The 14951-nt window shown below is 45.6% G+C and overlaps 1 protein-coding gene across 1 annotated transcript; it reads right to left on the reverse strand.

Annotated features, from left to right (window-relative positions):
• Nucleotides 1–360: 360 nt before the first annotated feature.
• On the reverse strand, nt 361–14893 carry kdm5ba (lysine demethylase 5Ba). Its single transcript, XM_068741986.1, has 27 exons — nt 14741–14893; nt 11327–11404; nt 11073–11195; nt 10764–10946; nt 10046–10171; nt 9764–9857; nt 9593–9678; nt 9322–9480; nt 9084–9203; nt 8598–8756; nt 7776–7957; nt 7523–7685; nt 7158–7277; nt 6672–6866; nt 5961–6142; nt 5449–5573; nt 5155–5305; nt 4860–4977; nt 4296–4651; nt 3712–3850; nt 3448–3627; nt 3192–3350; nt 2420–2839; nt 2238–2325; nt 1961–2148; nt 1613–1876; nt 361–1499 (listed from the first exon to the last, which is right to left on the reverse strand). Exons 1-27 carry the CDS (start codon nt 14891–14893, stop codon nt 1362–1364), a joined length of 4449 nt encoding a protein of 1482 aa, XP_068598087.1. The 3' UTR covers nt 361–1361.
• Nucleotides 14894–14951: the final 58 nt, after the last annotated feature.

Below are 14951 nucleotides of genomic sequence, written 5' to 3' on the forward strand. Positions count from 1 at the left end.
GCGCGACAGGCCACGCCCCCTGCCCGCCCACCTCATTCTAATTTATCAGGCGCGTAACAGGGGCGTTCTTAGACCTACAGCTGTCCCGGGGCCCAAGTGTGGTATGGAAAAATCAAATCAATAAAAACATCATTTTGGTATAAATAAAATTTGACTTTGTAAAAAAACGTTTTTTTATGTTATAAAATCATTGAAAATAAATAGTCATTTTAAAATGTATGACAGTTAAAATCATCACAAAATATTTAATTATAATAATAAAAAGATGCCATTAAAATGCAAAATATTATATTTGTTAGTGCATCCAACATTGAAAATCACCATTTTGGATCCAAGTAAAAACACAGATGAGAAGGCACATGGGAACAAACATTTTTATTTTATAATGCAAACTGCAACATATGAATTATATTATTTTCCAAAAGGAGCAGAAAAGGGTCAAACACCCGTGGCAAATAAATCACACAGTCTGTCTGTGATAAATCTAAGTCCAACACAATATTTTCATCCTACACCGTAAAGAGAAACTCCACCCTCAAACAAAATGTACATTCCTTTGACGTCGGACATTTCATTTTTACTTTGTGACAAACATCAAGTCTCACCCAAAACCAGTAACAGATCCAGAACTCACAGCGCTAAAGGGATCCAGACTTTTTAAAGGAAAGTCAGTGATTTGTTAAGGGAAGCGGGCAAATGTTCATGTGCAAACTTTTGCACATTTTCAGATCCACAAGCTCAGACCTTGGAGCCATTGCTCTGTCCAAGTTCTGATTCGAGTCGTTCCTGCTTATAAATTCTTAACGAAATGTGTAAAATAATAGGATTCAGAAAGTTAAATATTCTGGATTTAGCTTCAAGAAGGCATTCTATCAAAGAAAGCATGAATAACTCAGATGAAAACCAAACCTAAATTAATGACTTCAGTTATTGCTTAGATAAATAATATTTACTCTACAAAAGAAAAGAAAAATATATGTTTCACATTGTTCAGAAGCATAAAAAAGAAAAAGAAAAAAGCAGTTCTAAAATGTGACATCAAATTGACCGTATTTGGTTAAAAAATCCCTGTTCTTGAAAAGATTTTCCATGTTGTTCACCTGCAGGTAAGTCTTGGAAAGTTTCAGAAATAAGTAGTTGATAGGCTGAAAAAGCAGCTGCGTGATGAAAACAGTGACAGAAGGTTTTGTTTTTTTTGTTTTTTTGTTTTGTAACTCTGGAAAAACAGGGATAGCACCATGTTCGCTAAGGACAAGCCAGAAGTCAAAGAGGAGAAGCCAGAGGGGACACAGAGGTCAGGGGTGCATCTAAATGCCGTGTCTTACAAGGAATGCTGATCCTTCAGAGTCACTTTTTGGTCTTCATTCTCCTCTGTCATAATCTGGCTGTGTGCAGCTTATGCAAATATAGTCCTCCGTCTCTGCTCGCTCAGCAGATAGCCCTACACAGATCTGGTGGAACCACTGATTGCAGCTGCCATCGCATTGGACCCAGTTAACCTGAAAACAACACGAGGAATAAACAGCGATTTAAGCGCGTTAGCAGCAGCGCATGAATCAAATGTCCACATTTGAGATTCACTGCGTAGACGAACATAAATAAAAAGACAAACCTCGTCGGCCTCCGGCTCTCTGCACCACGGTGCAGCACACAGCGAGTAGTCTTCCTCCGAATCTGAAGGAGCAGGGTCAGACGCGCCGTCGGGGGGAGAACAAGTCCTCGTCGTCTCTTCACTCCGCTCTTTGCTTTTCTTTGACTTCTTTTTCCGGCATTTCTTCGCCTTGTCGCTGTGCTGAGAGTCTGAGCTTTCCTTGCGTCGCTTGGTCCTTTTGCTCGGACCATCCGCTACATCTTTTTTGAGACTGGAATCTTTACTCTATGTAACAATAAAAGCCAGAGCATTGATTACATATCAGGCGATTAAGTGTGATCGACAAGAACCAAACTTATTTGCCGTTACCTTTTTGTGATGGGGTCTCCCTTTTAGACAGGGTTGGTCCTCTTCTGTGTTCTTCCCACAGGGGTCACTGTGTGATGCCGGGGGGGCAAATGTGTGCAGCAGGTATTTATACAGCTGCTCCGTTTCAGGTAGAGTGACCTGCAGCAGGAACCCCTCCACCATGAGCTCCTCGAGCTCAGAACAAAGACCTTTGGGACACGTGAACATGGAGAGTTCAGATGTGGCACAAAAAGAAAAAGTCCTCACAATGAATAAACGCAAAGTGCTGAACGCTGACCCTGGACAGGAACAGACTGATGCTTTATATGAAAACATGAACCGTTTTCCTGAGCCGGATGTGCAGATACTCTGGGTGCAACTCTCCCCTGAAACAAGAACAAGCCCGCTGGTCATATCAGCAAAGCACCAACCAGGCGGCTTATCTTTTCAACCATATTTACATTACATGTTCCTACTGACCATCTCGGACACCGCTTCCAGGACTCCGTCTGTGCAGGCCTGCTGGACTCTGTGCTGCCATCGCACCGTCCTCTCAATGAGGAAGCGCAGGGCATCCCCCTCTGGCAGTCGAACCCGAATCCTCTGCAGCGAAGCCAACAGGGGCAGGACCTTGTCCAGGGGGGGTTTCCTCGACTGCTGGCAAAACGGGCAAAGCCAGGCTTGACCGTACTCGAGGTCTGCCGCCGTTGGAACGCAGCTGCAGTGGAAAACTTCTCGACAGAGCTCGCATTGCACCATGGAGCCCGAAGGGGCCTTCTGGCAGACACAGGCACCGACAGCGCCACAGTTCTCAGCAGGAAGAAGCTTGGACTCATTTGAAGCACGTACGGACAGCATGATCTCCATCTCCCCCTGGCGAATCTCAGCGAGCGTGGCCATCTGTGAAGGGGGAATACAACACATCTAAAAGTAGCACATAGTACATTCTACATATACTGCAGAAATACGTTTCATCACTTCATAGCAAAGAATGCTAAAGATCAGGACTATAATATATAATACTGTATATTATTATAATATATAATGTATGTTTGACCCGATTAAAGCATGTCTGAAATGTCAGTGAATCGAGTCCAATGGTTTCTGAGGAGGCGTGGACAGACCAGGTACGGGACATATGGACAGAGGGACAATGGCCGTTTGATATCTGGGCATCAATAAACACATTTAGATGTATCGTTACAGTTTTGAGATAATCCGTATCTATATTGCAGCACGGCTTTGAACTCACTGCAGAGGCAGAGTCCTTGCTCTCAGACAGAGCTCTCGCCACGTCACACAGAGACTCCAGTTTAGTTAAAGGTTTTTTCATGAACTGTGCTGCATCTCTTGATTTTTTAGATCTAGACTTCTGATGACTGGTCCCGACATCACATTTTGGGCAAAGCACCTGAAAAGACAGAGACAAACATTCATTATTCACTTCCTGGTCCCGACGTGTTTCTAAAAGGGCTTTTCATTTAGCACGCACGCTATTGCTGGTTTACCTCGAGGAGAGAAAGAAGGGAATTCTTCAGCAGGAATGTCTTCCTCGCGCTTTCCTTCCAGGCCTGGATGTCGCTGACGAGAGCCTCCAGACGGCTCAGCGGCTCGAGCCTCACCGGGATGCCCTCGGCTCTGAGAACCAGCTCAGACAGGCTGTCCAGCACAGGACTGCGCCCCCCGAGCTGCAAGCATGCGCGAAGACCCGAGCTGAATCCGAATCACCTCCGAGCACCGCCGACACGTTTAAACGTTGAAGAAGCATTCACCTGCAGCGCTTCGGCTTCAGTAAGCCATTTCTTGGCCTTGGCGACGACGTCCTTCAGCTGCAGACAGTTGGGCAGGTAGGCAGGGATGTTCTCCACCTCTTGTAGCGCCGTCTCAAGAGTCTCAATGGCGTGAACGGGCCTGAGGAACGACAGAACGGTCCATTAAATAAATGCCCGTGTTCTGTTTCATAGGGCTGACGAGTGAAGTTTTCTGCTTCTTCACAGTATGTAGCTTTAGCGTAGCCACTGCTGCGTTGAACACGGTCACACCGTGATCCAGCTCTGCAGGCTGAGCGCATTCACACAGTCGGAAGTCCACGCTGGTTTCACATTTTGACTTCATATGGTAAAAAAAAATGTATTATATTTGGTAAAAATAATATATTTACCAAATATGAAAGTATGAATTATTGTTTAGAAATACAGATTGAATTAATTTTGATGCGACCTGGAGCGACCAGGACTACAAAAAAACCACCCAGATATTACTTTATGAAGGTTTTATAATAACTTTAGACACTGCATTTCATTTCATTAGTGAATAATCAGTTGCTGTTTTTAGCCTCCGCCCCCGTGGGGCTCACCTGGCCTCCAAGAGGCTGAGCGCTCGCTCCTCCCACTGCTCCGACACCGTCAGCAGTTCCTGCAGCCGGGCCATGGCCCTTTCCACCGAGCTGTGAGGTGCCAAGCCCACGCCCTGGTCTATCAGCCTCCTCATGGTGTCCAGGCAGAGGCTTTCTGGCCGCCCGCTGGCTTGCTGCACGGCGTCCAGCCAGCGGGCCTGCTCCAGTCTCTCCCTCAGCAGGGGCAGCTGACGCAGCTCCACGTCCAGGCCCAGGCTCACATCCAGCAGCTCCTGCAGCTCCAGGGGACTGGGCGACTCGTCAGAGAGGAGACGCTCCCCGCGCTGCTGGAAGTCATCGACGCGGGTCAACAGGTCCTGGGGGTCGTATTCAACAAGCATTTAGGGTGCTTCAAAAACGTAACAAAATCCACATAAAAGAATGTTAGACTGAAATATAAAGGTGAAATGGCATTGGGTAAAACCTTTAATGTGTAATTCCTTAAGTAACTGTACTGATGTTTAACATTCAGGCAGTGAAACGTTACACACAGCATGAACGCCTCATCTCTGACCCCACGCTGACCTTCAACAAAGGTGCCTGTCGGATGTTGCACGGCAAGCTGTCGAACTGTCGGACGAAAGATCGCAGCTCCTCCACCGTTAACTCGTTCTGGTTCGGAGACTTCCCAACAGAACGGTTTCTAAAACACACAAAGTCCGATCGACAGAATAACAATTATTCCAACTATAATGATTTGTAATTTCACAATTACACAACGATGGGTCAGAATAAAATGTTACAAGCCGATTTAAATTGAAAACATCGAGTCGTTTGAGCTTTAATCTGTGCTCAGACATCGTTGGCTCTCCTGCCGCACCTCGTCTGCCTCTTTCCGTTGAGAAGCTGTTGAGCCAGCGCAGCGACTCTGTCAGCCTCTGCGGTGACGCCACGGAGCTGATCCAGGAGGCTGCCCTGTGGGAGCGCTTTTGTTTCTGCCTGCTCCACCAGGCGGTGAAGGTCCTCCAAGCCTGACCAGAAAGCAGTGGGAACTCTATAAATACACGAGACACTGCTGCCAGCTGACATATTAGGCCCGAGTGCCTGTCATTGAGACGAGAGGGACATAAAGGAGAACAGCACCTTTTTGTAATAGAATGTTTTGCCCACAAACCTCTCTTCTTGTTTCCCGTGTTCTCCAGGATGTCCTTCACATTGCTGACCCAGTCCTTGTAGGACTCTGCACGCTGTGTCACTGATGCCATCATGGAATACAGCTCCTCCAGAGTGAACTTGTAACTGCAGAGGATAAAGAGAGAGAAGTACATTTAGGTTTAAAAAAAAAGTACTTCCTCCTACCTGTGTTTAAAGCATCTTTGGAAATTTAGATAAGCGCTAAAGATGTGGAAACTTGGTTAAGACACTCAAAATAGCAGGGAAATCCGCTTTGTCCTTTAACATACAGCTTTTATGAACATGCCGAGAAAACACAAATCGAACAAGATTTATTTTTCATAACTGTGAATCATTCCATTTTACGTCTGTTTCTAAACTGCTATATTCAAATTGAATATTTGAATTCTGACATACGAATTCACTTTCGGATCACATTTAGATTAAACCTGTTTTACTAAAGCCTCCAGTTAAACGCGTTGGGTTTAGTTGCCGCGGTTACCGGAGACTCACTTGAGAGTAAGGTTGCTGTGGGGACAGGCGCAGAGGTTCTGGGCGTGGTACAAACAGACCGTCTTGCCAGGACTGCAGGCACAGGTGATGCCAGACGGGTAGCAGGTGGTGCGACACTTGCAGCACTGCTGCTCGTCATCGGGGAGCTTCTCATAATCGACTCGTCTGGACTGCACCACACCCTGGGAATACGAGTTCAGTCAGAGGAGACGGACGTGCAGACGAACAAAGCCTCGTCTGATCGTTCCAATATGACACTTTAGTACGTTTAGAGAATCCTGCCAGGTTGGCAACTAAGCAGCAACGCTTTCCTCTGCCCAACACGTCCTCTCTGCTCACGCGTTACACACCGAGCGCCGCTACTCCCATAACAAGAATCCACTGGGGGGGACACCGTGGTGTGTTGTTGTTTATTACAAAGAGACAGGCAACCATCCAGACAGGGGAGCGCTGGATGAAAGAGGAGAGCGTGGGAAACCAGAATTGCAAAGAGCAAAGATCACGAGACGACTTTGGCCACACCGATTCTCTGTCACCAATCAGCGGGGCTCTCGGTTTTATGTGGCGTCTTACGGAGTTTAAATAAAGATTCAAAAGGATTGAATTAAGGGCTTCTGTTGGAAATACCCACAACTCTGATCGAGGTCACTAAAACTACTGGACGTTGTGAGTCACCGTTTACGGCTGATCTTTAGGATAAAAACTACTCACCATCTTGGTAACCTTCTCTCTTAGTCGCTCTACCTCTGCAACCATGGCGACCATCTCCTTCTGCACGGCCGACGCCAGCTCAACATCCATCGTCGTCGCTTTAGATGCCATGTTACACACCATCTCGTCATGGGAGAAGACGCAGTATCTGCTCAGCTGCCGGTAATGAGCCACGCAGCTGCGTCCGACGGGCATCTGTCCGAGAACACAGCGTCCACTTTCAGTTTTGGGGCAAAGCGCGGGTAGGAAGAACGATGGAGAATGCACATAACCACTCACTCCATTCGCTGCATTTTACACAAATGTTCAACCATTTCTGTCCCTGGCAAATTATTAGCAGCACACTTTAATCCTGGTGCAAGCCAGCCGATCTCTGAACGCCACCATTTCCCAGTTCAATCATTTAGTAGAGAGTGAGCAGCGCAGAGGTACCGGTAATAGACATGTGCAACAGTCCCGCAGAGATCAGCCGGAGCGGCTCCTTACCCAGTCCATGGTGCAGAAGTTGACCGCTTCGGCGAAGTTGAAACCCTGGTTGAATCCGCTGTGGTACGCTCTGGGAAAAGTGATGACGAACTCGCCAGCACACTGGTTGGTGCGATAAATCTGGTCGTCAGCAACGGGAGGACAGTGGAATTACAAGCTGCACACGTATTACAGTCTTTGATTTTACAAAGAAAATGTGTTGGAAAGAGAACATTTAGATTGACAAGCATTAAAATGAGGATGTCTTGATTCCAGCCTAAATCTAGACTCATCCTGAACGGTAGCTACTATATTTAAGATACTAATGTGTGTTATTAACAAGCATTGAACCATCACTCATTAATGAATAAAGGTAAGCGGGTTACCGGGATGCCGTTGTTCATCAGCGTGTTGGGATTCATGATGGTGACCAGCTGGTGGAGGAGGTCTGGCTGGCTCTCGAACAGCTCCGGTGCCAGGTTCTTCATGACCGATTCAAGGTGCTCTGCAGCATAACCAGGGGCCCCGTACCACGTCTTGGGCTCCCCCCTGCACATGATTCACCAGACAGCTCCTTACGTACAGTGAGGGACCCAAACGTCCGCCTCTGAATGCAATAGCTGAGAGACGGAGCTGTACCAGTGAAGGTAGTTAATGGAGTAGCTCCAGTGGTCTTCAATGTGCCAGCAGAAGGAGGAGAAGCACATGCCGACATACAGCCAGGGTAACTTCATCCCACAGATGTCAGCCGTAATGTGAGTCAGCACCGAGGCATCCAACACCGGCATGTTGTTCAGGTTCCAGCCGCTGCTCAGGTAATGCTGCAGGTCAGAGACAGGCCTCAGCATCGCCCTGAACCCCCCCAGCTGTGGGCTGGACGTTACACCACAGCGCACGCTCCTTTTTCCATTTAGACGCTTCCGGCTGTAGAACCCAAAATGCTTCAAGAAACCAACATTGAGGAAGCAAACTCCATTTGTAGAATTTAGGAAATACTTTTCTTTCATGATTCCGTGTTTCTAAAACATGAAGGCTTGATTTAAGACAAGTGGCATTCCAGAAATCAGTCTCTGAAGGTCGTGGAGTTAACACGTATGTTTCATAAGGTTCTTAAGAGTTTCCACTGACACTCGAGTTCTAGGGCCGAACAATCCTACAAACATGCTCGGTTTCCCTAAACGACTCCACCATGTCTACTAAAACTTCACAGGTCCTTTCCTGGTCCATACTCCATTGTTCTACAAAGACTCATGGAAATACACACAGACGTTTTTAGATTTTGTTAATCAGGTAACAAGAAAACAACCGATACAAGTGAAAACAAAAGAAAAACCTCGGTGGATGGAAAAATGAAGATAAAACTTTCCTTCCTTTGTTAGGAGTGTAATATGAAGACCGGGAGCTCAGATCTAAAATATCAACGTGGTGCAAACGACCAGGCATATAACAGGCATGATGTACCTCATCCTCAGGAGAGACTTCAAAATGGCCGTTCCTCACGGGGAAACCACTCCCAAACTCCTTGGAGGCAATGTCTGCTCCGTACTCGACCGTGACGTCCTCCTCGATGGTGGTGACGAGACGCCAGAACTCCTTCTCCACTAGCTCTGTAGGAACCATCTGAAACACACAAGAAGACGGGGGGGGGGGGGGCTCATGCGCTGCACTGACACCGACCTAGAAGCATTGCAGATTCAGATCCCGTTCCCTGATACCATCAAAGGCCCTCCATCATTATCACTGTCGAAGACGTTTTAATAAAGAATTAACACGACACTTTTTCTAAATGATGCTAAACCTAGCATAGAATTTATAGTTAATTGATTGACATCAAGTCGTTTCCAGTGAACCAATCACACAACCAGAGATAAACACGGCATGGCATCCCCAATAATTAAGAAGAATGGAGACAACTTGGATGCGAATAAAGATGTGATGCAAACTCACATGAACTGGCATGTTGAAATAATCAGACTTGAAGGAATCAGCCATGTCTCCAAAAGACTGGAGGGTGTAGCTCCTGCCGGCCTGCTCAAAGCCAAATGCGACCGCAGGTTTGCCATATTCCTGGGACAAAATAAGATGAGATATTCAGCAAAACAAACAAACGATTGTGTTGTTGTTGTTCCCGACAGCCTGCCTGGAAGGATGGCTCCCCCCGGAGGTGGAGAGTCTCGCTAATCACCTGAGCCAGGCACTTGGGACATCTCCAGTCGCCTTTGGGGACGTCGTGGAGCGGCGGGATGAGACAGAAGATGTGATAGCTGTCATCGCAGCCGTCACACAGCAGCAGGCGCTCCTCGGCGGTCCCGCTGCCACAAACCAGGCACATATAATGGTCCACCTGAAGACAGAACGGGCTGGCCTTTATTCTGGGACGTGCCATTTCCAGAATATACGTTTAAATGTATTATGAAAGCGACGCAGGTCTGAGTTTAAACACAAAATACACATACTTTGTTTAAAGGTTTGTCCATCTGATCCAGCACGGTATCTGTGTGTTCAATGGGTTCCATCTTCACCTCCGTGACGGCCATTCTCACTGAAAGACATGGAAGACGGCTCGATGGAAGCTTCAGGATTCTCCAGATTCTCCAGATCCCCCCCCGTCTTTGCTTTGTTCTTACCAGGTACTGGCTTGACAGAATAAATACCCATTCTCCTCCTCAGGTTAGGACTGGTTTCACAAATGTTCCCGGGTTCGGTTTTGACACAGCCTCTCTGTTAGGAGTCGTAGCAACAGTCAGAGGAGTGGAAAGCAGAGCTCAACACTTGTTCGCCGCACAGGAGACTACAGTTCGTAAAGAGGTGGACGGATTCCGACGCCAGAGTAATATAACGTTTACTGAAAATGCAGCTCTTTCTCGATTGTCGTAGACAAAATGAAACGCGTGACGCATCAAACTCACCCCAGATCTCATCCGTTTGGCTCGGCGAGCGATGCTGCAGGTCTCCTGCGGCTGGACAGACTGCCGCTGTGGCAGATCGTGAGGGGTGTACTCCTTATCTTTAGTGTCATTGGTCAAAGTGGCCTTCTGTAAATGAAGAGGAAAAAAAACGACATACTGAACTACGTTTAGGATAAATAAACAAAACCAATACACAATAGAAGAAAAATGGGTCAAACAAATATTGTTGTATCAATACAAAATACATCCAAACAAACAAAAACTCAGACAATTAGAGGCATGGATAAAATAATTCAAATCAAATCTTCTTCCAAACGGTGGAATCGACATGCAAGGTTGACTCCAGCTGCAGCAAACAAATGATAGAAGATTACTCCGCTTTCAGGAATGGCCAAAATCTTTCTCAAAAGATTATTATTGCACCTGCTTAATCAACGGCGCAACACTAAATTTATAAGACCTTGCCAATAAGAGAGTAAATATTAAATATTTGACTTTATCTCCATTGAAATAAAGACTGATGAATTACAGCACTGTCGTCTATAATGAGAATGTGTGTATCGAGCTGGTAGAGAAGTAGCTTTAGTCGGTGTTTTTGGGTTAATAGAAATAAACTGTGCCGCTTGGAAAAGACAGACTATGAACGTTTCCAACACACGACCAGTCAGCTGTGAACAAGTCCAGCTACCGCTGCTCAACGAGGGCCAGAAAAATAAGCAGGAGGACATACCGGCAGATTGTCTCCGGTCTGGAAGAGGTTATACGGGTATAGAATCCTCTCATAGTGGGTTCGCAAATGGGAGCCAACAGCCCTGCCTGGAGCAAAGCCCATCTTGACGGATATCTTAGTCCAGCGCCGCTCCCTGCAGACAGCATCGAAGCCCCCTTCTTCATTCACCAGCTTAAGAAAATAAAAAGAGACATTTTTTATTCCGTCTGTTGGATATTCACAGAGTTCCGTTACACATCAATAAATGTAGATAGCTGTTGGGTCCAGCTTCCAAACCAAACCGGCATTAGCTTGTACCTTATTCAGCTGGTGAAGATCCAAAATCTTCCTTTCCACATGAGGGATTTTCAGGGTGCATCCTTGAAGCTCCCAGAATTTTGCTATTTGATCCAAGAAGTTGAGCCTCACTCTGGTCTGAGCCTGGAAGCAAAACAGTAACATCCCCTGAAGTTATCAGATATTCATTTCAACATGTTTTAATTATCAAATCGCCTCATTGACAGACTGTAGTTTATGAGTCATAAATGTGTAAACAGAATAAATGAATATACCTCCAGCTCATTGAGTCTTTGTATCCGTGGAGTGAATTTAAGTCTGTCAACATCACAGGCAAATGGCGGCTGCCAGTCCTGAGAGAATAAAAATAAAAGAAAATAAAATGGACACCAAATCTCTGTAGGTACACTGGAAAATGACTGATCCCCACATTGCATTGGCAGATTTCCTAGAGTATATTAAAAGACTCTGTCGTGAACAAAGAGGTCCAGGTGGAATTATGGGTGGTTTAGGTGAAACCAGCAAAAACAGGGATTAACCCAAAGCATGAAACCAACTCGTTACTCAGACTCTATTTTCACATCAAGATAGCAGGTCCGTTAGATGGAAATTAAAAGATAAGATTCAGGTGCCAAATAACTAATGAATATTAAAAGGAAAGCACAACTAATTCCCTAAACATGTCTAGCAACCGAACATCTAGTAAACGTTGCTCAGACAGATATCATCCTTTTCTTTTTTAGATTACCTCAGATTTGACGTACCCGAGTACACACCACAAGAGGAATAGACGAGGGACTGAAACTTCAACTATTTGTCTTTTAATGCAATCTAGAAAATTATTTAACAAAGCATTTGATAACAACAAAGGAATACAATCGTTCTTATAATTTGAGTGGAACATTTTAAATTCCATACGCTCCTTTTTTCCCAGCATGCCCGTCGACAAAAACTAAATCAAATTCAAAAGCCAACCCTGACGACACACCCAGCCTGCAGCTCCTCTTCTAGTAAAAGCACAGGCTGTAATTAAAGCACAGCTTTAGGAAGTCACTGTGTGTTTTTAGCACACATACACAAGCGATTTGTGTCAGGAATCGGGCTGGTACTTGGTAGAATATTTAAAGTAGTGATAAACTAAAGGTGCAATATTCCCACCACCACACCACATTTGAAGATAGAAATATCTTCTTCCAATAAAAGCAGCTTCAAACTGCAGCTCCCCAGACAGTACAGTCACACGGCTGCCTTCGTCCTTGCGTTTTACCGGCAGACTAAACACTGATATCTGATATTAAAGCACTTAAATCCCCTTAAAAAAAAGAAGATCTATTCAGGCTTTTTCTTTAGTGCATGCTAACACAAACATGTATAAACTAAATATAAATCCACCCACTGGATGCATGCAAACACATTCCTGCCCCCCCCCCCCTTCCACACACACACCTAAACAGATGGTTGTTTCTCTTTATACATGCTGTTCAAATATCACACACTCGTACTGTTAAAAAGTAATGAAAGTACCCAAAGATGGTATCTGGAGTTTACTGGAGATTTTTTTTTTAAATGCTTTGAAAGAATAATATTTTTTTCTATTGTCTTAGGATGGAGTACCTTATAATAATGATATTTGTTATTACACATCCATTTAAAATCAAACGAAACTGTCCAACACTCGGATACGCTGCACTGCTCTGAAGCAGGAATGTGCTACATTAGCATGCAAGACGCGTAAACTGATCACGTGATCCGACACAGCCAGGCCCGGAATTTAGGTTACAGATCTGGATCCGGTTCAACCTTTACCATCACAGTATTTATTAAATAGCACAGAAACAATCCCTGGTTTTTAAAATAATATAAACAAAGGAATCTCGCTACCCTCTGCCTGCAAACTTATTGTGAGAACAATGCTATAATAACATGTAGAATCATTTTTCTGCTTTCTAGGCCGGTCAGCGTGGGGTCAACAATGGCAGCAGTCACCTTTGCATCTCTATGTGATTAGAATCGCAAATGTCCCGGTATAAAAAAAGAACAAAATGAAATGTTTTGTTTTGTAAGATTCATTTTGGTTTGAACAAAAAGACTTCTGCTAAATTTATGCTGTATCTGCAAACAGCCTTAAGATAACGCTGGAAATCATTTTGCACATGTGGCTACTAACGTCCCACGTCTTTGCTGCGCACACACTCACACACACACACACACACACACACACACACACACACACACACACACACACACACACGAGTGCAGACAATGGTGCTGACCCCCCCCCCCACAGTTTATTTTTATTTCAGTTCCCCTTTTGGCGTGCAGCAGTTTTATAGAACTTACAGGACAAACTAAGGTGTATGTTTGGTATTTAGCTTAAACAACAGGGAGCCGTAAAGCTGAAAAACCAAACAAACATGTTTGTAAAGTTGTATTTCAGATGAGATTCTAAAAGAAACACGCATTAATGAGTAAAACGCTTTTGTCAGAAACCATGTTTAACAACCATTCCATTGGACCGTCCCATGAAAGGACAAGAAGACCTCCTTTGTTTATTGTTTTTAGATTTTCAGACAAACGCTGAGGCTTTTTTTTTTTTTTTTTTGACATTGCACAAACAGCCCCCATCCTTTCTGCCCCACCGGGCCCACAATGAACGGTGCAAATCAAGCATTTTACAGCTTCCTAATTTCCACCGACGACGAGCAACCATCTCTGAGATCGGTCTCTGTCTCTGCATTGCTTTTCATCGCTTTCCTTCATTTATTCCAGTCGGCCTTTCTCCAGATAACGCGTAAGCGTGGACACAAACACAAAAATGTGTGCTACAGTCAGATCTAGAATTAAATCAAAGCCGTCCTCCCTTCCTGTCGTGGGAGATTTTCTGCTGTTAAGTATGGGGGGGTGGGGGGGGTAGTAAATAATAATAACAGGACAATATTACATAAGAGAGCGGACCTGATAATGACGTAACGCGTTACTTAAAGTCTAACATTCATCCAAAAACTAAAACTTCTGCCCCAGGGGGGGGTGAACGTGAGGAAACTGTAGTAAAAGCCGGGTCGCTCGGCGTAAAAACCGGGTCGCTCGGCGTAAAAACCGGGTCGCTCGGCGTAAAAGCGACTCTCCGCTACGCAGTTAGCCGGTCACCGAGCACGCAGCGTCAGACGTCAGACAGACAGCAGCTTCGCCGAGGCCCGATTAACGTCAGCCATGTTAGCTCACCGGATTTAATCCCGTCAAACGCTGACGGGATTAAAGAGTTACGTTTATATATTTTAGTTAAGCGTTTCATTTAGCATCTTAAATGTTTGCTAGCTAACGCTACTCCCGCGAGCCCAGACCCAGGAAGCGGCTCGCGCCAGTGTAAACACTCCCGAGTTCTATCCGCAAACTTTAACGTTCGGACATCTTTAAAAACAACAACAACAACAACATGCGCTTTAATAAAACACACTAAAGTTAAAACCTCGGCCGGGACCAAAGGTTTCCTCCTTGTTTGTCTGACCGGGGGGGGGGGGCAAACACAACACCCTCCTCGCTCAGGCGAGCTGACAATCCGACTCGCAATCCGCCATGTTGAAAGCTGCCTCAAAACACAACTTTGCCTGCCGGATTATCACAAGCAGCTGCGGGGAAACGCACCGAATAAACCCCCCCCGGAAGATGCGCCCGAACACGGAAACACTCACCGGAGGAGGCCGAATCTTGCAGATGCCAGTTTTCTCCGCAATGGGTCGTATTTTGTTGATGTAGGAGAAAGGGTCGGAGAATTCCTCCCAGCTGGGCTCGAAAACAGGGCACTCCGGGGGGGGGATGAACTCATTCAGCTGGGGCTGAGTCATCGTCGCATCTTCTTCACGGCTGGGGCTGAAATATTTCTACGGGGGGGCCCCCCTTTCT

This window comes from Brachionichthys hirsutus, chromosome 8 (genome assembly GCF_040956055.1).
Source record: "Brachionichthys hirsutus isolate HB-005 chromosome 8, CSIRO-AGI_Bhir_v1, whole genome shotgun sequence".
NCBI lineage: Eukaryota > Metazoa > Chordata > Actinopteri > Lophiiformes > Brachionichthyidae > Brachionichthys > Brachionichthys hirsutus.